Source organism: Bombina bombina, chromosome 1 (genome assembly GCF_027579735.1).
Source record: "Bombina bombina isolate aBomBom1 chromosome 1, aBomBom1.pri, whole genome shotgun sequence".
NCBI lineage: Eukaryota > Metazoa > Chordata > Amphibia > Anura > Bombinatoridae > Bombina > Bombina bombina.
The window spans coordinates 89,189,183-89,215,403 of NC_069499.1; the positions used below are offsets into that span (position 1 = coordinate 89,189,183).

The following is a 26,221-nucleotide window of genomic DNA, read 5'->3' on the forward strand; positions in this document are numbered from 1 at the left end:
AGACTGAGCACAATTTGATAATGGAAGTAAATTAGAAAGGCTCTTAAAAATGCATGTCCTATCCGAATCATAAAAGATTATTTTTTACGTTAGTGTCCCATTATACCTGCAAAAAACCTAAAGGGCCAGATTACGAGTGGACTGCAAGCGTTTGCACGCGAGCAATAAAGGGTTTATCGCAAGTGTTTGCATTCGTGGGGTTTATCACTTGTATTACGAGTTGAAAGTAAACGCTATCGCTTGAGCGAAATAAATTCTATAAATTATTTTTAATGTACTTATCTATTTTTTGTAAAAAAACGAGTATTTCAAATATCCTAAATAGTACCTAAAATTATGTACAACGACAATCTTTTTTCAAACACCGATACAGATGGGCTGTTTTTCTCCTCTTTTTCCATATCCAATCACCATTACCTAGTTGATCAGACACGGGAGCGCACACACACAACAACACACTGACAGCTGATCACAGTGAATGCCGACTTACACGCTAGCAGAGGAACTGGTTGCCCCTAACAACATTTACACCCGCCCTCCTAGCGTGTCAGTTTTAGGCAATCTGCAGTAGCCACTGTTTTTTATATATATATATATATATATATATATATATATATATATATATATATATATATATATAAAGGCAAAGCACAATAGAATGAAACTGCCTAAAAAAAGTGCTACGGTATAAGAATAATAAATCTAATATTAGTTTCTACTAGTATAGAAAAAACATTTCATCTTTAAAAAAAGCCTTTTAATCCAACGGCCAAAAGAGAACAGAGTAAGCCACGGAGAACGGAACATTTGGAAAAGTATAAAAATAAACAACAGGAGACAAAATAAAAATATGGCAGCAATTGTAGTAATTTAATACAAAAATTAAAGCACCTGACGAGCACAAAAACTATAGAGGCTATAAATTAGTACATTACTTGAAGCTCCTTTTATGCAGAGCGTTATTGTCAGGGATTTTTCCCTGTTTTGTTTGCCATGTGCTGCTGGCAGCCATTTTACTCACCTCTCTTGCTGACTCTGGTGCATACTGTGTGATGCTGCTCATTTCCTGCACTTCCTTTTATGGCCAGACTGGTGTACATCATCCGTGTGAGACAGGATGCAATCTCAGAATTGTGATGTTATCACTTATTATTTAAAGGGTCTCTGTTCAGTATGCTTTGCCCTTGCATTGTCTCAGACCTGTTTGTGAGAGCTCCTGTGTATTACCTGGCTGTCTGATGTCCCTCCTGGTTCCTGATCCCTGGTTTGTTCCTGACTCTGTTGTTCTCCTTGTTCCTGATTCCGGCTCGTCTGACTACTCGCTTTGGCTCCTGACTCGGCTCGTCTGACTATTTGCTTTGTTTCCTGACTTGGCTCGTCTGACTACCAGCACTGGCTTTGATTCCTGGCTTGTTATTTGACTTGTGGACTTTTTATTATTTTTTGCTATTAATAAAGGTGTGATTATTTTTGCACTTCTCGTCTCAGTCTGATTCCTGGCATCCTGACAGTTATCAACTCTGAGGAAGCTTCAAAGGCTGCCATAGCAACCATTGGCAATCGGCTCCCTCGTGAACGCTCACAGAAGGGCCGGATTATTATTTTTGTTTTTACGTTTGGCGGTCTGATCTTGTTTGCCTAAGCTGTGAAGAGCTAAAGAAATGGACAGTCGAAGCAATATACGTTTGTAAGAACAATATATTTAAAAGAATAAATGATGTGTAATAAATGGATATTGGTGACATTTTATTCATGTCATGAAATATTTATTAACCCTTTGATTAAAAAGTATTCAAACCCTTCAATCTCAGCTCCCTTAACCCCTAGAAACCCCCAAGACCCACAATTTTAAAGGCAATTGCCTGCTCTTTCTTGGGGTTATAAAATGCACATATTTAAAATAAATAAAGTTAAACACACATTTTTTTTTTTAATAAGGGGGTCTCTAGGCAGGCCAGCCATCAAAAAGGCCTAAAGACCCCTTATATTAAAGTTTATAAGCCCCTCTTTTAAAAAAAAAAGCCCCTCTATAAGTTTTAACAGCCAGGTGATAACTGCAGTAATAATGATCACTTAGTGCACCTGCATTTATTTGAGTAGAGGCTTATGGGAGCCCCATACGTGCACATCAGTTATATAACTATACCCAAAGTCCTCCATTTATAAGAGTTTAACCCCTTCTTTATTATTTTTTTAAGAGTTTACAACAAACACACAAACTGATATTTACAACCTTATTTATTATAATGGTAATAAAAATATGCACTTTGCGTACACTTTTTATTGTACCGTGTCAACATGTCAATAATGGGGTTTTTTTCACTCCTTGAATTTGGTATCTTAATTCTAGATCATTTCTATTGGCTGTTGGTGATAATGAAAGCGTGCACAAGCACACAAGTTAATAGACTGCAGTAGGGCAAGCTAACCATAAATATTAAAGGGACTTGATAACCAACAGTTTTATTTCATCATTCAGATAGAGAATATAATTTAAAAAAAGTTTCCAATTTACTTCTTTTATCAAATTTGCTCTGTTCTCATGTTATTCTTTGTTGAAGAGATATCTAGATAGGTAGCGTGCACGTGTCTGGAGCACTACATGACAGGGAATAGTGCTGCCCTCTAGTGCTACTGCTAATGTGTAACATTGTTGCAAAACGTTTACCATATAGTGCTGCAAACACGTGCACACTCCTGAACATACCTTCCTGCTTTTCAATAAATGTTCTATCTGAATCATAAAATAATAATTTGGGGTTTTATGTCCCTTTAACTAAACAAAGTGAAACTAAATATTTGAACACCCAAATCTGTTCATGCTACATAATAGAGGGTGTGAAACCCCAGCTAAAGATAATTTTCTAATAACACATCATCTAGATATGTGTTTATATTCATTTTGTTTGCTATTTCTATCATTTAGCTGGAGTGGATCTTGCAGCATACCAAGCTTTAGCACTACAACATGCTACATAGTGATTGCTAGATCAGTGAAGGAGAACATTTATATATGTCCCAGTAACTGGCAATGACAGATAAAGAATATTCAGGAGGCACTTGAGGGGTTTGTCTCTGGACTTCAAAACAATGCACAATTTGCTTACAGAATTATGATTTTATGACAAAGAAGCTTAAAGGGACTTAAAGGGACATTTTCATGATTCAGCTAGGATTCAAAATGGCAGTAGTTTTGCAAGAATATTATACATTTGCTAGAGCACTTTTTCCTGCCGTGTAGTGCTCCATATATGTGCACAATATCTACCTACAGTAGGTATCTTTTCAACAAACAATACCAGGAGAATGAAGCAAATAGCACATTTGATAATGACTAATAGAAGTAAAATGGAAAGTTTTTTTAAAATTGTATCCTCTGTCTGAATCACAAAATAAACATGTTGGGTTTCACGCCCCTTTAATGACTGCAGCTAGCTGTATCTACTCCAGTCTGGATTGGCTCTTCCAAATAAGGCAAGTGGTGGGTGGAGTTTGGCTATTGAAAAACCATTTGCAGCAAACAAGTTCCAACATTTTCAGACTCATCCAGTATGTTAGGTTATTGCAAGACTGCAGAACCTGCTGGTAATGACAAGGTGTTTACTGTCTCTTTAAATGTCCCTTTAAGGGTTCTTTAGAGCAGTTTCTCACAGTGTCAGCACTGCCCATGTCATTTAGTCATTGGCCCTGGCAGCTGCAAGTACTGTGATGTTGCATAGTGACGCTTCACTTGCTCGGGAACTGGCAGATTTTAGGTAACATAAGGAATTGAGTGATAAATTGCTCTGGATGTGCAGCGTCTTGTACTGGAGCTACAGGGGCTAAGGGTTTTATTGCAGCTGCAAATCAGCAGAAAGTTCATTCACTAACTGTTGGCAAAAGATAAACTCGACCTCTCCTCTGCCAACCAGCTGAACAAGATAAGCTCTAGGGAGAAAGGTTAGTTAGTGCGTTTGTCTTTATGTGAAAGCCAGTTACTGAGTGTGCCTGTCTGTCTGTGTGTGCCTGTCTGTCTGAGTGTGCCTGTCTGTCTGAGTGTGCCTGTCTGTCTGAGTGTGCCTGTCTGTCTGAGTGTGCCTGTCTGTCTGAGTGTGCCTGTCTGTCTGTGTGTGCACAATATGCACTTAGCACCTGTAAGCAAACATACAATGAAAGGGGTAAAGAAATATCATCATAGGGAAACAAACTAGCAGTTATTAGAGAAAAGCTACTAGTGAACTCATTGTTATAGATAGGTAAAGGCACAATTGTTACTTGCTCATTGTAATGTCTTACTAGTCTGTGACCAATGGAACATTCCAGCCCTATTAGCATTCTCTGTACTGTTTACGGCCGTTGCCAGCTGAAGCAGTAAACATTAACTTAGTAGGATTTTGGAGCGACTCCAGAACAAGCAGAAAAGCCAAACTTCTCAGTTCTCACTGCCTCTCTATATATCCACATTTTATATATCCAGTATATATATATCCCGCTGAGCATGATCTGGAATGAGAGCAAATATCAGTGTAAACACAAACAATATGGAGTTTTGTCTGGTACATTATGAAAAATTGGATATATTCTCACAGGTTTGACTCCTTTGCTGCAGTTTCCTTGCACTTCCTCTTCTCATAAATGATTCATTAAAAGGAATCACTCACAATAAGGCAAATTAAATGTTTCATATAAACTGTAGAAAGTATTTTTTTTAACCAAAGGTGCAACTTTTTCTGATTCCACCAACAAGTCATCATATCACAATGAAAACATTGACTTTAATCCTATGCAACGTACATTTCTGCAGTTACCATACTCAAGTTGCAAAATAGTCTGCAGCTGTGGATTTGTTTTAAACTTCTTAACTTGTACCAGGCCTATATATATACCAGGTATATATATATATACACACACACACACAGTATATATCAGTATATATATATACACACAGTATATATCAGTATATATATACACACAGTATATATCAGTATATATATATACACACACACACACACAGTATATATCAGTATATATATATACACACAGTATATATCAGTATATATATACACACAGTATATATCAGTATATATATACACACACACACACACAGGATATATCAGTATATATACACACACACACACAGTATATATCAGTATATATATATATATACACACACACAGTATATATCAGTATATATATATACACACACACAGTATATATCAGTATATATATATACACACACACAGTATATATCAGTATATATACACACACACAGTATATATCAGTATATATATATATACACACACACACACACACACACACACACAGGATATATCAGGGGTGTATTTTGGCCTAGGCAAACAAGGCACTTTAATTTACAGTCACCTATACAAGTGAATACATTATGTGCTTTCTTTACTTTTACAGTCACATACAAGATACTGACCATAACACCAGAACATCTCAGGCTGAGAGTAGTGCGGCTGGATCGTTGCAGAATATTGGGTTTATGAGTCTCACGTATCAGCTACGGTCAATGTTGAGATCTTTGTAAAATCAACAATAACTGAACAAAACTAAGTATAATTCTTGCTGATTTCTGGGTTAATTACAATTCTGATTGTGTTTATCAGCTGTTTTTTGACTCCCAATACACTATTTCCGTATTGTGAAAATAACTAATCAGATCCCAGCAGATATCGAAAAATTCACCCATAGGGTGAGTCAACAACATTGACATTGGCGATCGCTGACCACCTGACCTTTTATAATTTAAGTCTAAAAATTTTGGGTTTTCCAGTTCTGAGAATTGGACGTGCACACTGCAGACTTCACAAACCTGACCCTTCCACATATCTGGCCCCTGATTGGCTTCAGCGGAGATTATCAGAGAAGGAACTGCTAAATAGACATGTGTGCCGCTACAAAATTTGTTTCGTTTCATTTTGATTAGTTAAATAAATAATTTTGTTTCAGCAAAAAATTAAAAAAAAAATTAGTTTTAAGTTAAGTTAATCGTTTTTTCGGATCCATTCTTTTTTTCGAATCCATTCTTTATTTATATGCATTATTCAATTTTGAAGTTTAGAATAGACTAATGCATATGAATAAAGAAAGGATCAGAAAAAAAACGATTTAATTTAACTTAACTAATTTGCCGGCGATTGGCGAAACAAAATTATCTAAAACTGCCACCACCCACATCGCCAACACTAAATAAAGCTATTAACCCCTAAACCGCCATCCCCCCACATCGCCAACACCACCTAAACCTATTAACCCCTAAACCGTACCCCCCACATCGCCGACACTAACTAAATCACTAAATAAAGCTATTAACCCCTAAACCGCCATTGCCCGACATCGCCAACACTACCTAAACCTATTACCCCTAAACCGCACCCCCCCCATCGCCAACACTAACTAAACCTACAGAATATAAAGAAAAACAGAGGAGCGCCTCATATGCTGGATCATCAAACACAAATATCAACTCAATATAATATAGGCCAAATGGGTACATATTAATAGAGCACACCAATGTGCTAGTAGGTGCAGGCTGTAGAATTATCGGGTGTAACAGCTCACCCACAGCTGAGATTTTTAGTGTGCTTTAATGGATATAAAGCATAGATAGAAGGCACTACATGTGCAGATCAATCAGAGTATAACCATATATTCTGCTAATGTCAAATGGGTACTCACATATTCACCAAGCAAACCAATGTGCTGGTAGATGCAGACTGACAGATTTATAGCAGGTGTGTAAGCTCACCCCAATGTGGTTCTCCCAATGAGCAGGATCCAGGTGCAATTTGGATTTTTGTAAGATATGGTATTTATTAAAAAGGTTTAAAAACAAATACAAAAGTAATATTAGGGTATCCAAATGTCCCCCTATACATACAACGCGTTTCTTGGCGCTATAAAGCCGTTTTCTTAGGCATCAGGTTTTTTTTACAAAAATCCAAATTGAGTGGAAAGACCTTACCTGCCTGTGATTATTGAGCTCCTATTGGAGCACCATTATTGGCACTTCCCTGCACCTGGATCCTGCTCATTGGGAGAACCACATTGGGGTGAGCTGACACACCTGCTATAAATCTCTCAGTCTGCATCTACCAGCACATTGGTTTGCTTGGTGAATATGTGAGTACCCATTTGACATTAGCAAAATATATGGTTATACTCTGATTGATCTGCACATGTAGTGCCTTCTATCTATGCTTTATATCCATTGCAGCACACTGAAAATCCCAGCTGTGGGTGAGCTGTTACAACCGATAATTCTACAGCCTGCACCTACTAGCACATTGGTGTGCTCTATAAATATGTGAGTACCCATCTGGCCTATATTATATCGAGTTCATATTTGTGTTTGATGATCCTGCACCTGAGGCACCCCTCTGTTCTTCTTTATATTCTACAGCTTTACCCCGGATCAATCAGTGAGGAGGAGGCAGCCAACATACGAAAATTTCTTTTAAGGAGGATTCTCCTATATCCAAGAAGTATATTTTGTTCACTTGGGACATTTCTTTGTAAAATCTGTATGTATACTTAATATGGTTATTTGTATATTATACATTGTATCAGACATACTGAATACTGCCAACTATTAAGCAGTTTTACTCTTTTACAAGCGCCCCCTTAGATTGTATTATATTACTAACTAAACCTATTAACCCCAAATCGCAGTTCCGACATCGCCGAAACTAAATAAACCTATTAACCCCTAAACCACCGTTCCCAAACATCGCCAACACTATCTAAACCTATTAACCCCTAAGTACCGCAGTTCCCAAACATCGCTGACACTAACTAAACCTATTAACCCCTGAACCGTCGCCCCCACATCGCAACAACCTAAATTAAACTATATTATCCCCTAAACATAACACCCCCTAACTTTAACATAATTAAAATAGACCTAAATTAAAGTTACAATTATTAACTAACTACTTATTTAAAAATAATTACAAACTTACCTGTGAAATAAAAATAAAACCTAAGCTAGCTACAATATAACTATTTACTAACTACCTAGTTAAAATAAATACAAACTTACCTGTGAAATAAAAATAAAACCTAAGCTTACACTAATAAAATCTAACATTACTAAAAATAAAAAACCTAACATTACTAAAAAATTATAACTACAATTACAAAAAATAATAAACACTACCATTACAAAAAATAACAAACGAAATTATCCAAAACAATAAAAATTATTCCTATTCTAATACCCCGTTTTAAAGAAAAAAAAACAACCGAAAATAAAAAAAAACTAATCTATAATAAACTACCAAGGGCCCTTAAAAAGGCCTTTTGTAGGGCATTGCCCTAAAGTTAACAGCTCTTTTGCAAAAAAATTAAAAACAAACACCCACTCACATTACAAACCCCCACCCCAACCCCAAATCCACAAAATAAAGAAAAATTAACTAAAAAAAACTAATCTGCCCATTGCCCTGAAAAGGGCATTCAGCTCTTATACTGCCGTTAAAAGGGCATTCAGCTCTTTTATTGCCCTTTAAAGGGCATTCAGCTCTTTTTCTGCCCAGCCCTAACCTAAAAAACCTAACACTAACCCCAAAATTGGTACTTACAGTTTCTGAAGTCCGGCAAACGATCTTCATCCCAGCGGTGAAGCATCTTCATCAAGACGGCTTCATCTTCACCCATCGCGGGACCGTCATCTTCATCATCCCTGCGGAGGCGGAGCAGTCAGTGAGCAGAGGCGGAGGTCCCTCGGTCCGACGTGGAGGTCCTCTTCATGCGATCGTCCCCCACACACTGAGGATTCAATGCAAGGTACCCCTGATTTGAATCAGCCAATAGGAATGAGAGCTGCTTAAATCCTATTGGCTGTTCAAATCAGCCAATAGGATTTAAGCAGCTCTCATTCCTATTGGCTGATTCAAATCAGGGGTACCTTGCATTGAATCCTCCGACGTGGAGGTCCTCTTCATGCGATCGTCTCCCACACGCTGAGGATTCAATGCAAGGTACCCCTTATTGGAATCAGCCAATAGGAATGAGAGCTGCTTAAATCCTATTGGCTGTTCAAATCAGCCAATAGGATTTAAGCAGCTCTAATTCCTATTGGCTGATTTAAAATTTTCAGCCAATAGGAATGCAACGGCACGCCAATATAAAAGGGGTACCTTGCATTGAATCCTCAGTGTGCGGCGGACGATCGCATGAAGAGGACCTCCACGTCGGACCGATGGACTTCCGTCTGGACCCTACACCTGGACCTCCGCCTCTGCGCATCAACCGCTCCGCCTCCGCGCATCGACGGCTCCGCCTCCGCAGGGATGAAGATGGAGCCGCCTGGATGAAGATGCTTCGCCGCTGGGATGAAGATCGTTCACGGACAGCAACTGTGAGTAGCGATTTTGGGGTTAGTGTTTTTTTAGGGTTTTTTGGGGTGTTTTTTTTTTTAGGTTAGGACTGGGCAGTAAAAGAGCTATTTGCCCATACAAATGCCCTTTCCAGGGCAATGGGTAGATTAAGTTTTTTTTATTTTTGTGGGTTTGGGGGGGTGGGGGTTTGTAATGTTAGGGGGTGTTTGTTGTAATGTTTTAGAAAAAGAGCTATTTAACTTTAGGGCAATGCCCTACAAAAGGCCCTTTTAAGGGCTATTGGTAGTTTATTATAGATTAGTTTTTTTATTTTGGGGTGTGTTTTTTTTATTAAACAGGGTATTAGAATAGGAATCATTTTTATTATTTTGATAATTTTGTTTGTTATTTTTTGTAATGGTAGTTTTTTTTTATTTTTTGTAATTTTAGTGTTTATTATTTTTTGTAATTATAGTTTTTTTGTAATGTTAGGTTTTTTATTTTTAGTAATGTTAGGTTTTATTAGTATAAATAAAACCTTTACAACTAACATCAAAAACTATCCCATACAAGCTGAGTACTAATGTTGCTACTCCCATAGGCTCTAGGGGCCGTTGTAGTACTTAAATAATGATTGAATTCAAAATAAAAGCTTGAAAAGCTTCTTGAGCTCCTGCATCGGTTAAGCAATCACTGTGTAGAATGTTGCAGGATCAGAGTTTTGAATCGTGCTAGATGCATTTATCCTCTCTAGTAGAATGGGGGGAAAGTAGATTGTATGCAGAGCAGACAAATTAATGACAGTTGGGGTAATTAAATGTTCAGTTGAGTGTCCCTTTATACACATAAATGCAAATCAGTTTTTTTCCAAACTATGCAAAGAGTGGTTCATAGTGTATTATTGGGACATAAAAGTCAACATTAAACTTTAATCATTCAGGTAAAGCATGTCATTTTAAGAGACTTATCAATTGACCTCTATTATCAAATGTACTTATTTATTTCTTTTAGTATCCTTTGTTGAAAACCATACTTAGGTAGACTCAAGAGAAGCAATGCATTACTGGGAGCTAGCTGCTGATTAGCGGCTACTCACAGTATCTTGTCATTGGCTCACCATGTTAAGCTAGCTCCCAGTAGTGCATTGTTGCGCTGTAGCTGACTTAGTTATATTTTAACCCATTTGAAGGGGATAAACACATAGTTATATGCGAGCATAGAGCATTTTTTGTGTGCTTTTATGTCCCTTTTATTTACAGTCACCTATACAAGTGAATACATTATGTGCTATTATGTCCCTTTAATATACAGTCACCTATACAAGTGAATACATGATGAGCTTTTATGTGCCTTCAATATACAGTCACCTATACAAGTGAATACATGATGAGCTTTTATGTCCCTTTAATATATAGTCACCTATACAAGTGAATACATTATGAGCTTTTATGTCCCTTTAATATATAGTCACCTATACAAGTGAATACATTATGAGCTTTTATGTCCCTTTAATATATAGTCACCTATACAAGTGAATACATTATGAGCTTTTATGTCCCTTTAATATACAGTCACCTATACAAGTGAATACATTATGTGCTTTTTTGTCCCTTTAATATACAGTCACCTATACAAGTGAATACATTATGTGCTTTTATGTCCCTTTAATATACAGTTACCTATACAAGTGAATACATTATGTGCTTTTATGTCCCTTTAATATACAGTCACCTATACAAGTGAATACATTATGTGCTTTTATGTCCCTTTAGTATACAGTTACCTATACAAGTGAATACATTATGTGCTTTCTTTACTTTTATAGCCACTTACAAGATACTGACCATAACACCAGAACATCTCAGGCTGAGAGTAGTGCGGCTGGAACGTTGCAGAATATTGGGTTGATGAGTCTCACGTAAGTATCAGCTACGGTCAATGTTAAAGTGAAGGTAAACTTTGTTGAATGAAAGCCCGTTTTTTTAAAATACTTATAAAAACAGGGGCCCTGTCATTCATCAACGTTTACAAAGCAGCCGTTTTGATTAAAAACTTACCTCTCTTCTTTGCACAGCCAGAGCAGCTTCCCCCACCCGGAGATCCTCTCTTCTCACGTCATCAATGACTAATCCGGCTTCCTCCAATCACGGCTTTCCCCCCAGGGTAGTCATTGCCTGAGGCCATGCTGTGATTGGAGGAAGCTGGATTAGTCATTGATGACGTGTGAAGAGAGGATCTCCGGGTGGGGGAAGCTGCTCTGGCTATGAAAAGAAGAAAGGTACGTTTTTTTATCAAAACGGCTGCCTTCTAAACTTTGATGAATGAAAGTGCCCCTGTTTTTAATAGTATTCATCAAAGTTAACCTTCACTTAAAGATTCATTCATCAAAGTTTACCTTCACTTCAACAATTACTGAATAAAACAAAGTATAATACTTGCTGATTTCTGGGGTAATTACAATTTTTCTGATCATGTTTATCAGCTGTTTTACAGTTCCCAATAGACCATTTCCATAATGTAAAAATAACATATCAGATCTTGAAAAATTGTCCGCATTCAGCATTGCACAAGCAGTTCTGGTAAACTGCTTGTGCAATGCCACCCCCTACAGATTCACGGCCAATCGGCCACTAGCAGGGGGTGTCAATCAACCCGATCGTATAGGATCGTAGGATCGGGTTGATTGCTGTACGTCGCTCAGAGACGGCAGATCCAGTTAAAATTAACTCCTGTTTCCGGCGAGTCTGAAGGCTCGCGTGGAAACAGGGTGAGATGGCCAGATTCAGGGCTTGTTAAATCGTCCCCACAGGGTGCATTAACAACATTGACATCGGCAATCGCTGACCTTTCTAACCTTTTTTATAATTTAAGTGTAAAAATTGTGGATTTTCCAGTACTGAGAATTGGACGTGCACACTGCAGATATCACAAACCTGACCCTTCCACATATCTGGCCACTGATTGACTTCAGCAGAGATTATCATAAAAGGAACTGCTAAACAGTGGCTATTTTGCTAACAAAAATAAGTCAAATGGTTGGTTAAGTTTAGATGTTGAAAAGCAGTTTCATCAAAACAAGGTGTTAATGCACTGAACACATTTTCAAATGCACCTAGTATGCCTATTTATTGCAAGACTTCAGAAAAATAATTGCAAGGGTTTACTGTCCCTTTAATACAGGCCAGAGAGCTTCAGAAAAATAAATGTGAAGAAAATATTTAATTATTTGTCTCTGGCACATAACATTTTAAATAATCTGTTCCATCAACTCTTAAATGAAATTTTGTTTGTAGATTAAATACAATTTTTTTGCATCAAAGGATGAACTGGTGAAAAGAAAAGTGTAATCTTCTATTCAGGTGACTGTGTTACCTATTTTTTTATTACTGTATTTACAAGTAATCACCAAGAAACGGACCCAAACCTCAGAACATCACACTCTAAGAAGAATCCATTTGGAGTGAATATGAATACTGGGTCAAGGAGCCTCAGGTAAGACTAAAATATGATTACAACATGGTTCCTAATGTCTTGCAGTTGTAAGGAAATTTTTGCCATATATAACTGAAAAAAAAATTATTATACATAGTTATCATATGAGGTAACATAATAAGGATATGTAAAAGCAATGGGACATTGGAGGAACATATTAAAGATAGAGATATATAAGGGATAGGGGTGAGAGGGAAATATCAGAGAACAGAGCACGTGGTAAGGTGGAATAACCATAAACTGTGCTATTGTTTCAACAATTCTCTGTGTTTAACCCCCCATGGTATAAACACAGCTAAATTCATCTTCTGCTGATCCTGTACTGTAGAGGCCAGAGATTAGTCAATATGCACATATGCAGCCCCTGATTGGCTCAACTCCGGACCAGTAGTTTGTTGCTGGCCTGGATCTGACTTTAGCTGTGTGTTACCACTTTTGCACTAGCGATAAGAAGCTGGGACAAAATACCTGTGAAAATCTAGTCAAATAATAGTGCAGTATCGAGGTGGATAAAGTATTTGTGAGAAATACTAGCAAATATATAACAGTACAATATACCAGGAAAAGGACAAAACAAAATATTTTCACAATGAATAAGGTTATATAACTACAGATTATTTATTTGTGACAGAGCATTACAGTCACTAACAGCATTCTTATAACCTCAACTGCAGTGACCCTTCATGGAAAACATCAGAAATGTGCATCAGTAAACAAACAAAAACAGCAAAATAACTCCGGGATGTGTCTGGAATAAAATACAAATTTTGTTATTTCTACTGATGGACAAGGAAAATGTTCTTTGGGTTAAATGTGGTATTTTCTATTATTACCTTTAGCATCAACCTCAAGGAGACTGAGCAAAACCCCAGAACTCCAGAATCGGAGAGGAGTCCGTCTGGCCGGAAGATAAATCATGGTGGACTAGTGATATTTAGGTAACAATAAAAATATCAAATTCTTTATTTATATCCTGAAATTATGATCAAATTAGGACAAGGTTGGTGAAAACCAAAGATGGTACTCAACAAATATGCTGGAACACCACCTCTGGTATACCAATGTACTGCTTGCAATAGTATTGTTTAATCATTTATTTTTATTTTTTTATAATCCATGCTATGTATCAGCAATTAAGCTTTAATTATAACTCAATATATGGCCCATTGGTCGCTAAATGTGTTCCCATAAAGCTAACAAGAACTGCAGAAAACACGAGAAAAAGGAAATCACTATTACGTTATCTAGAAATGGCAGTTGCACTGTCAAAATGTCTTTTTTTTTTTCATTCTCACTTTTTCATAAATACAATATACAGTAATTTCATCTTCTTAAACTGGATTTCTATAAGCAATTGCTTATTTGTGATTGGGTATTAACAGTTTGTTGTTTATTAGAAACCAAGATTTTTTCCACAGGTTTTTACTGTCAAATAATGTGTTAATAATGTGTTTTCAGTATAGTACAGGGTGAATTGAATTTTCAAGTGACTCTTTGGGGTCCATTTATCAATGTGCGGACGGACATGATCCGCTATAGCGAACCATGTCCGCCGCACATCGATAAATGCCGACAGTATACACTCTCTGCATTTATCATTGCACCAGCAGTTCTTGTGAACTGCTGGTGCAATACCGCCCCTTGCAGATTCGCGGCCAATCGGCCGCTAGCAGGGGGTGTCAGTCAACCTGATCGCATTTGATCGGTTTGATTTCTGTGCGCCGCCTCAGAGCAGGCGGACAGGTTATGGAGCAGTGGTCTTTAGACCGCTGCTCCATAACTTGTGTTTCTGGCGAGCCTGTAGGCTCGCCAGAAACACGGGGCATCAAGCTCCGTTCGGAATAGACCCCTCTTTGTTTCTTTGCACTTGGAATTGGGGTTGTACATAGTATCTTACACATCAAATGAAAACAGATTAATGCCGAAAAACGATAATTACAACTGAAAACACACTTACAAAGGAGTTTTGTAAATGTTTTCAATTTTAAAATATTTGAGTGTCTGTTTTGTTATGGTAGTATCAATAGAAAAAGCGAGGTGTAGATATTCTAGGGCATTCTAGAGTAGTTTTCTCAATTCTAGTTCTCAGGACCCCTAATAGGCCATGTTTTCAGAATACTAGCGCACAGGTGAAAGTTCAGCTGATCAGTAACCATGGTTACAACCTGCTCACACCCATCAGCTGATTATTTCACCTGTGCTCTAGAATCTGGCCTGTTAGGAGCCCTGAGGAACGATGTTCTGTTGAAAATAGCTACTTGCCGAGATTTGCTACCTCACAATTACGTAATCGTACTTCACATGTGTTTGAAAGGAATGCGATTATGTAATGAATAGCATGCGCAGATGCATGTAACAAATCTCAAAAAGCGAAAAACAATAGGTCCTCATTTTCGCAGATCTCACTCGGCAGAGTTTGTTGGCTTTTTCTACCTTGAACCTTCCAAATGGAGGCAAAAAAACATAGTGAACATGGGGGGGAATTACGGCTAACAACCTGAACTGCGCATGCACCCATGTCCGTGGCCAGCGTTAGCAATGTAATCTCGTTGAGATTCGCTATTTGCATCTGCGCATGCTATTCATTAAATAATCGCATTCCACCACATTCCTTTCAAACATATTTAGGGTACAATTATATAATTGGGAGCATGTGCAGGTTGAGGTAGCAAATCTCAACAAGGTAGCTATTTTTGACAGAATACCGGAGTTAAGAAAAACTGTTCTAGAGGTGTGGTCAGGATTTTTCGCCTACATCCGGCCCAGCACGCATAACTGTTTTTGTATATATTAGAGAGGACTCATAGTTAAAAAATAGCATGCTCTAATTTGTTAGCGCACATCATTTTAAGACTATCAACCCTGCACTGTGTGTTTAACCCCCCCAAAAAAAGTAAATCGCTGCTGATCCAATCATAAGGGCTAGTAGCACAGCTGAGTCATGCCACTAGCGCTGCTGATTGGAGCGGTACTTCTACTCTGTGTTTAACCCTTTGTAGGGTTGAACACACAATAGTGCAGGGTAGAGCATATAATTTTTTTGAATATTATGGTCCTTTAATTATTTAATTATTTTTTTATGTAAAGCTTTTTTGCTGGTATTCTTCACAGTGGTACTAATTATGGCCTAGATTACGAGTGGAGTACTGGTATTACAGTTAGACGCAATTTGAACGTGACCTTGCGTTCGCATTGCCTGGAAGCCATGCGCCCACAAAAAGCCTGCTTTCATAGGCTCCAATGGGAGCCTTGTTCTCATGCCATCAGACACTGCAAAGCACCTAGCACAGCACAGGGGGCAATTTGTGCAGCGTTGGGCAGCAAAATAAAAATAAATATGTATATGAATATAAATGTATGTGTATTTACATATACAGGTAGCCCTCAGTTTACGCCGGGGGTTAGGTTCCAGAAGGAATGGTTGTAAATCAAAACCGTTGTAAATTGAAACCCAGTTTATAATGTAAGTCAATGGGAAGTGAGGGAATTAGGTTCCAGGCCCCTCTCAAAATTGACATAAGTAACACCTAATACATTATTTTTAATTTTAAGCTTTGAAATGAAGACTTTAAATACTAAACAACATTATAAACCTAATAAAATAATCACATAACACAGACTATACTTGCATTTTTCTGCAAACAGTTCTTTCTATGCATTCCAATCTGGACTGATTTATAGACAGGAAGATCTTGTTCCTTTGCAAGCTGCTCGATAGCTCAGGTCTGGTTAAACTGAATAATTTTAGCTTGCTTGGCTTGCCTATCTTTGCTGCAACACAAGCGGACAGTTCCACCTACTGCCTATTTTAATCAATGCACTGCTTCTCAATGCTTTTCAATAGCAGTCACATGACTGAGAAAAAAGGTTGTTATTCTGAAACGGTGCAAATTGAACCATTGTAAACCGAGGGCCACCTGTATTAACACAAAAAAATATATATGTAAATAAGCATATACTGTACATATATATTTACAGTAAAAACACAGTCCCCATTCACCTCAATGTAAAGACATTTTCAGTGCAGTTTTTATTTTCCAAACACCCCACATCCCCTCACTTTAACCCCTTATAACTGCTTTGTGCAGATTAAAAAAAAAAGCAAAATAAAGATGCTCATCTTTTTATTTTAGATTAAAGAACTTTACTCTTCATTTGGGGGGCTATTGGGGCACATTTTTTTCATTAACCAGAGGTCTGACCTTTGGTTAATTATGCAAAGTGAAACCGCGAGCTTGCAGAAGCATTAACCATCCACTTGTAATGGCTAGTTATGTAACGTGCGCCTGTAAACTGGCAAATTTGCCCCTTTACGGGTGCACGTTAAAACAGCACTCCACTCGTAATCTAGCCCTATATGGTCCAAGAAGTGGACATTACAAAATAGATGTGGCTCCTTTAATTATAATGGACTTAAAGTGATGGTAAATCCTAGCGTTTTTGAAACACTAGGATTTACCATCGTAACAAATAAAGGGGACTTTCATTCATGAAGTATAAAATACTTCATTTTGAAAGCCCCTTTATTTGTTAGCAGCGTTCGCTGCACTGAGCTGCTATAGGCAGCCGACGGCAGAACGCTATTTGGCTCAGAGGTGACGTGCAGGAAATCCAGCTTGGCGCCACAAAACACGTACACACAATTGTTTCCTGGTTCATAAAAACAAAACAGTTATAGCTCTAAGTTCACTTTTAAACTCTATATATCTTGTTTTTTAATAAAGGGGAATGGTGTTTATTTAGCGGGTGATATAATGTGTTATGTTGTTATCTTCAGCAGCAGCCAAGAAAGTGATCAAAACCCCAGGACAGCTCAGCCAGAGAGGAGACCATCTGGTCAGAAGATAAACCATGGACCAGTGACTGTTGGGTAATTATCTGTATGCAGTGAATCTAGACAGTTTATATTGTGTGTTGGATTTGTACCGTGGTAACATTACTATTTCTATGCGCTGCTTTGAAAACGGTATTTCAACCAGAAAACACTTCTCAAGCTGATTTTCCTTAGATTTTGCAAACTTTGCTTAACCTCTATAAGAACGGTTTTGCGCAGCCTTTATTGCTTGTTCATGTGATTTTTCAGTTCCTTCACAAACAAGAGCATTTACTGGTTTGATAAAAAAAATTATATATATATATATATATATAAATATATACACTGTATATATATATATATATATATATATATATATATATATATATATATATATATATATATAAATATATATATATATATATATATATATATATATATAAATATATACACTGTATATATATATATATATATATATATATATTTGTATGTATTTATATATATATATACAGTATCTCACAAAAGTGAGTACACCCCTCACATTTTTGTAAATATTTTATTATATCTTTTCATGTGACAACACTGAAGAAATGACTCTTGGCTACAATGTAAAGTAGTGAGTGTACAGCCTGTATAACAGTGCAAATTTGCTGTCCCCTCAAAATAACTCAACAATTAATGTCTAAAATGTTGGCAACAAAAGTGAGTACACCCCTAAGTGGAAATGTCTAAATTTTGCCCAATTTGTCAATATTTTGTGTGGCCACCATTACTTTCCAGCACTGCCTTAACCCTCTTGGGCATGGAGTTCACCAGAGCTTCACAGGTTGCCACTGGAGTCCTCTTCCACTCCTCCATGACGGCATCACAGAGCTGGTGGATGTTAGAGACCTTGCGCACCCCCACATTCCGTTTGAGGATGCCCCACAGATGCTCAATAGGGTTTAGGTCTGGAGACAAGCTTGGCCAGTCCATCAACTTTACCCTCAGCTTCTTTAGCAAGGCAGTGGTTGTCTTGGAGGTGTGTTTAGGGTTGTTATCATGTGGGAATACTGCCCTGGAGCCCAGTCTCCGAAAGGAGGGGATCATACTCTGCTTCAGTATGTCACAGTACATGTTGGCATTCATGGTTCCCTCAATTAACTGTAGCGCCCCAGTGCTGGCAGCACTCATGCAGGCCCAGACCATGACACCCCCACCACCTGCTTGACTGTAGGCAAGACACACTTGTCTTTGTACTCCTCATCTGGTTGCCGCCACACACGCTTGACACCATCTTAACCAAATAAGTTTATCTTGGTCTCATTGGACCACAGGACATGCTTCCAGTAATCCATGTCCTTAGTCTCCTTGTCTTCAGCAAACTGTGGGCTTTCTTGTGCATCATCTTTAGAAGAGGCTTCCTTCTGGGACGACAGCCATGCAGACCAATTTGATGCAGTGTGCGGCGTATGGTCTGAGCACTGACAGGCTGACCCCACCCCTTCAACCTCTGCAGCAATGCTGCCAGCACTCATACGTCTATTTCCCAAAGGCAACCCTTGGATATGACGCTGAACACATGCACTCAACTTCTTGCCTGTTCTGAGTGGAACCTGTCCTGTGAAACCGCTGCATGGTCTTGCCCACCGTGCTGCAGCTCAGTTTCAGGGTCTTGGCAATCTTCTTATAGCCTAAGTCATATTTATGTAGAGTAACAATTCTTTTTTTCAGATCCTCATGAGGTGCCATGTTGAACTTCCAGTGACCAGTATAAGAGATTGTGAGAGCGATAACACCAAATTTAACACACCTGCTCCCCATTCACACCTGAGACCTTGTAACACTAACAAGTCACATGACACCGGGGAGGGAAAATGGCCAATTGGGCCCAATTTGGACATTTCCACTTAGGGGTGTACTCACTTTTGTTGCCAACGGTTTAGACATTAATGGCTATGTGTTGAGTTATTTTGAGGGGACAGAGACATTTCAGCCTGTTTGGAGACAATTTTCAGATGTACTTTACCACAAAAGCAGGCAGAATACATATTCACTACATTGCAATGCTTTATTGCGTTATTTAAAGGGACATGAAAGTTGAAAAAATACAGTTTAAATCTTTTATCAAATGTATTCTTCTCTTGGTATCCTTTGTTAAAGAACCTATCTAGGAAGTCTTAGGAGTGTGCATGTGTCTTAAGCACTATTATATACTGCCGTATAGTGCCAAATACGCATGCCTGCTAAAGATACCAGGATAACAATGTTAATTTAATAGAATGAAATTGGACCTTTTTTTTAACGCATTCTTTATCAGCATCATCAAAGTTTCATTTTTGTTCTATTAATGAAACATTTTGGGCCAGATTACAAGTGGAGCATTATTTAACTCTCATGCTCGAGCATTAACTACGATAGAAGTAAGCTTTTTGTGCGCATTGGGTTTTGTTTGTATTACAAGTTGCGCACTAACCCGACGAGAGTAAAAAGCTGAAATTAGAATATCCCATGTGCGATAACCTGTTCCCCCATAGAAATCAATGGAGCAAAAAAGATGAAAACAATTCTAACACCCAACTCATGTGCAAACCCAATTGCATATTCTCAAGTGCACTAACCCAACATTAAAATATGAATATTTCACAAAGAATAAAGTGAGGCACTTGCTTGGCCTTTCAAAAAGTGGTATTTAACCCATGTGATGTTTCGGGGACACACTCCTCTTCTTAAGGTATAGATATATATAAGAATATCTATTTATAAATACATAGAACATATTCTTCTATGTGCAGAACATTGGAATGTGAAATATTTACAGTAAATACACAGTATAACACTTTATTAAATATGAATATTACAGAAACATTATTTTACATGTTTTCATCTACTTACAGGGACATGAAACCCAATTTTTTTCTTTTATGATTTAGAAAGAGCATGCAATTTTATGCAATTTTCTAATTTACTTCTATATTCTAATTTGCTTTATTCTCTTGATATCCTTTGCTGAAAATCATATCTAGTTAGACTCAGTAGCTGCTGATTGGTGGCTGCATATAAATGCCTCGTGTGATTGGCTCACCCATGTGCTTTGCTATTTCTTCAACAAAGGATATCTAAATAATGGAGCAAATTAGATAATAGAAGTAAATGGGAATTTTGTTTAAAATGGTATGCTTTATCTGAATCATGAAAGAAAAATCTTGGGTTTAATGTCCCTTTAACTGCAAAGGGCTCCAATGCACTTATGTGTCTATATATGTGTACATGTGTATTTATATGTTTATATGTGTATATATGTCTGTAAATATATATATACAGTATATATACAGATATAAATACATATATACACAAATACACATATAAATACATAAATACATCTGTACTCAAACACATAAATATATATATATATATATATATATACGTCTTTAGACATGTATATATATATGTATCTCATTGTTCTTAAGTCCTTTCCAGCCTTTTTTTTAAACACCTGAGACATCATATCTTTGAGCTCTTATAACTTTTTTGTTTTACTTCCAACTTGTAATATAAGCAGAAAACCCACCGCGTGCAAACACCCACGATAAACCCCTTTTCATTTGCTCGTAACTGCTAGCGCTCCACTCATAATCTAACCCTTTAGGGGAGGATTACATTTTAAATTGAACGTCCCTTTAAATCATCCTAGATATAATATAAATAATATCTCTGGTATCAGATATTGTTTTTGTGTTGTAATTTATTTTTCTTTCCTCTGCTTTTCCCAGCGCTGGTTATAAATTCTCTTCACAGAGCACAACCGAGCAATATGACGACCGGCCTGATAGTCCACAAACTCCTGGGTTAGTGAATCTTAAGTTCATATTTACTTGTAGTTTTTCTGTTACGTATAACATTATATCAAAGCAATGTTTCTTATGATTATTTGCCTATCGGGACAAAGATTCCACACCCCTATAGTTGTTTGGCCCTCATTGCTTTTACACATACATTTATACTTTTAATGTTGCCGTTTTAAGAGCCATCACCTGCATATTACAGGGGCATACAGCCCATTTGAAAGGGCAGACTCTTGTACGAAAGGTCTCTTTTGCCTGTAAGACGCAGGTGATTGCTGAAAAGCATCAATATCCTGCATAAAGTGTTGTTTAACCTGAGGGGAAGGTATTGCTCCCCTATTTTGTCCTCTAGCACAAACAAGGAGGGAGGTGTGTGTTCTATTAGAGCCCCCCTTCCCCCAGGGGTAACGAGTTATCACCATTGTTTTGCAATATACTGTTCTCTTTAAAATGAGGGGTCTCTTGCCCCTATAAGTGGTCTAGGATTAAGATTTGGGCTTGCAATGCCCTCCCCCCAGCTACAGACTCCCTTACAAGGGTCTCACAGGCAGATCCAGCCTCAGCTAGTGAGCAGGAAGGAGATTAAAGTTCCCTTTATTGCTAGCAGTGCAGGGGTCCCTAGAAATGTTGTAACAAATCTGTATTCCCTGGTTGTCCCCTCCATTTGCTCCTGGCCTCTGGATGTGAGAAATGTATCTGGTAAATATAGCCTGAAATTGTTTGCTGTTCAGGGGACAGCAGATTTCACAGTGCCTAGTGCAGCATGAAAACAAAATCCTCAATCTATTTATTTTGTATTGTTTATTTAAAGCTTTACATAGGTAGGTCTTGGACTTACAGTGCCTGAAAAGACCCATAATAACAACATAATATATTTATAGTTCATATACTAGATAATAAACTAGAAATACATATAAGTTTAATATAATAATAATAATTGGATACTTGTATAGCGCACAACTTTGAATTTAATCAACTCGCGGCACTGATAACAGGTATTATTATAATTTCGTATGTAGCATTTTAATTTGTATTTAATTCAAGAGGAGAAGTTTTAAAGGGGCATTAAGTGCGGAGAGAAAATGCTCTAATATATAAAAACATTTTTATTAACGTGGTATTACCTGCACATAATAATGCAATTAACCCCTGTAAATGGGTTAAAGTCTGTTTCAGAGCAGCAATGCACTACTGAGAGCTAGCCCAACACATCTGGTGAGCCAATGACAAACGGCATATGTGTGTAGCTATCAATTACCCAATAGTACATCATTTCTCCTGAGCCTACCTAGGTATGCCTTCAACAAAGGATACCAAAAGAACAAAGTAAATTTGACAGTAAAAAGCAATAGAATAGGCTCTTAAAATAGTATGCCCTGTCTGAAAGTTTAATTTTAATAGTTTCCCTTTAGCAGTGCTTCTGTGTAAACTTGTATCCTGCAAACAGCAGAGAGCTCTATTCATTTTTCTGGGAAGCAACTTGCTGGGAATGTAAAGTTCTTCAGGCTGCCCTGTCACAACAGAATATACAATAAATGTGATGAAGGATCTCTGATTTCTTGTATCCAGGAGCCTTTAATAAGAAAGAATCGCCTAGATTACGAGTTTTGCGGAAAGAGCGGCTCGGTACTAACTTGCAAGTTATTGCCACCGCTCACCTCCCTATAGCGCTGCTATTACAGGTTTGCAAAAACCCGGCGTTAGCAGGCAATATGTCCGCGTTGAGCAAAATTGAGCTCTATACCGCACCCAAATTTCAGTGCTGCTTTGAGCTGCTTTTACGTGCTCGTGCACGATTTCCCGATAGACATCAATGGGGAGAGACAGCTAAAAAAAGCCTAACACCTGCAATAAAGGAGCGTAATGCTCCGTAACACAGCCCCATTGATTCCTATGGGGAAAGAAAATTTATGTTTACACCTAACACCCTAACAAAAACCCCGCCCGAGTCTAAACACCCCTAATCTGCCGCCCCTAGCATCGCCGACACCTGCATTACACTTATTAACCACTAATCTGCCGCCCCCGACACCGCCGACACCTACATTACACTCATTAACCCCTAATCTGCCGCCCCCGACACTGCCGCCACCTACCTACACTTATTAACCCCTAATCTGCCGCCCCAATGTCGCCGCCACCTACATTACAGTTATTAACCCCTAATCTGCCGCCCCCGACATTGCCGCCACCTACCTACACTTATTAACCCCTTAATCTGCCACCTCAATATCGCCGTCACCTACATTACAGTTATTAACCCCTAAACTGCCGCCCGACATCGCCACCACCTGCCTACACTTATTAACCCCTAATCTGCCGCCCCCAATGTCGCCGCCACCTACATTACAGTTAACCCCTAATCTGCCACCCCAACATCGCCGCCACCTACCTACACTTATTAACCCCTAATCTGCCGCCCCAATGTCGCCTCCATCTACATTACAGTTATTAACCCCTAATCTGCCGCCCCCAACATCGCCGCCACTATAATAAAGTTATTAATCCCTAAACCTAACCCTAAGTCTAACCCTAACGTAACCCTAACCCTAACACCACTAACTTTAACATAATTAAAATAAATCTAAATAAAAATTACTATTAATACCTAAATAATTCCTATTTAAAACTAAATACTTACCTGTAAAATAAACCCTAAGCTAGCTACAATATAACTAATAGTTACATTGTAGCTATCTTACGGCTAGATTACGAGTTTTGCGGTATGAGTGAAAAAGCAGCGTTAAGGCTCTTTTTCACTACCGCTGGTGTTATAAGTCTTGCAGGTTTAGGTGTACCGCACACTTTTTTGGCCGTAACGCAACGTAACTACCGCAGCTTTCCAAAAGTCCTTTTTCAATGGGACTTCCTTTGCGCCGGTATTACGAGTCTGCCTGGGAGGCCAAAAAGTGAGCGGTACAGCCTATACCGTCAAGATCCATACCGTAAACTGAAAGTCAGTAGTTATGGGTTTTATGTTACAACGCCGTAACATAAAACTCATAACTAAAGTGCTAAAAAGTACACTAACACCCATAAACTACCTATTAACCCCTAAACCGAGGCCCTCCCGCATTGTAAACACTAAAATAAAATTATTAACCCCTAATCTGCCACTCCAGACATCTCCGCCACTATAATAAACATATTAACCCCTAAACCGCCGTACTCACGCATCGCAAACACTAGTTACGTATTATTAACCCCTAATCTGCTGTCCCTAACATCGCCGCAACCTACATTACTGTTATTAACCCCTAATCTGCTGCCCCCAAAATCGCGGCACTACAGGGAGTGCAGAATTATTAGGCAAGTTGTATTTTTGAGGATTAATTTTATTATTGAACAACAACCATGTTCTCAATGAACCCAAAAAACTAATTAATATCAAAGCTGAATAGTTTTGGAAGTAGTTTTTAGTTTGTTTTTAGTTATAGCTATTTTAGGGGGATATCTGTGTGTGCAGGTGACTATTACTGTGCATAATTATTAGGCAACTTAACAAAAAACAAATATATACCCATTTCAATTATTTATTTTTACCAGTGAAACCAATATAACATCTCAACATTCACAAATATACATTTCTGACATTCAAAAACAAAACAAAAACAAATCAGTGACCAATATAGCCACCTTTCTTTGCAAGGACACTCAAAAGCCTGCCATCCATGGATTCTGTCAGTGTTTTGATCTGTTCACCATCAACATTGCGTGCAGCAGCAACCACAGCCTCCCAGACACTGTTCAGAGAGGTGTACTGTTTTCCCTCCTTGTAAATCTCACATTTGATGATGGACCACAGGTTCTCAATGGGGTTCAGATCAGGTGAACAAGGAGGCCATGTCATTAGATTTTCTTCTTTTATACCCTTTCTTGCCAGCCACGCTGTGGAGTACTTGGACGCGTGTGATGGAGCATTGTCCTGCATGAAAATCATGTTTTTCTTGAAGGATGCAGACTTCTTCCTGTACCACTGCTTGAAGAAGGTGTCTTCCAGAAACTGACAGTAGGACTGGGAGTTGAGCTTGACTCCATCCTCAACCCGAAAAGGCCCCACAAGATCATCTTTGATGATACCAGCCCAAACCAGTACTCCACCTCCGTCTGAGTCGGACTGGAGCTCTCTGCCCTTTACCAATCCAGCCACGGGCCCATCCATCTGGCCCATCAAGACTCACTCTCATTTCATCAGTCCATAAAACCTTGGCCCAGTCTTGACGTTTCAGCTTGTGTGTCTTGTTCAGTGGTGGTCGTCTTTCAGCCTTTCTTACCTTGGCCATGTCTCTGAGTATTGCACACCTTGTGCTTTTGGGCACTCCAGTGATGTTGCAGCTCTGAAATATGGCGAAACTGGTGGCAAGTGGCATCTTGGCAGCTGCACGCTTGACTTTTCTCAGTTCATGGGCAGTTATTTTGCACCTTTGTTTTTCCACACGCTTCTTGCGACCCTGTTGACTATTTTGAATGAAACGCTTGATTGTTCGATGATCACGCTTCAGAAGCTTTGCAATTTTAAGAGTGCTGCATCCCTCTGCAATATATCTCAATATTTTTGACTTTTCTGAGCCTGTCAAGTCCTTCTTTTGACCCATTTTGCCAAAGGAAAGGAAGTTGCCTAATAATTATGCACACCTGATATAGGGTGTTGATGTCATTAGACCACACCCCTTCTCATTACAGAGATGCACATCACCTAATATGCTTAATTGGTAGTAGGCTTTCGAGCCTATACAGCTTGGAGTAAGACAACATGCATAAAGAGGATG

The 26,221-nt window shown here is 38.3% G+C and overlaps 1 protein-coding gene across 1 annotated transcript in view; it reads left to right on the forward strand.

Moving 5' to 3' along the window:
* Positions 1 to 26,221, forward strand: part of SYNE3 (spectrin repeat containing nuclear envelope family member 3) — a 256,474-nt gene that overhangs the window by 197,648 nt on the left and 32,605 nt on the right. The window contains exons 23-27 of the mRNA XM_053708894.1: positions 11,149 to 11,241; positions 12,723 to 12,815; positions 13,655 to 13,753; positions 17,593 to 17,685; positions 21,381 to 21,455. Of these exons, the coding sequence (XP_053564869.1) occupies positions 11,149 to 11,241; positions 12,723 to 12,815; positions 13,655 to 13,753; positions 17,593 to 17,685; positions 21,381 to 21,455 (453 nt within the window). The remainder of the gene's footprint in view (positions 1 to 11,148; positions 11,242 to 12,722; positions 12,816 to 13,654; positions 13,754 to 17,592; positions 17,686 to 21,380; positions 21,456 to 26,221) is intronic.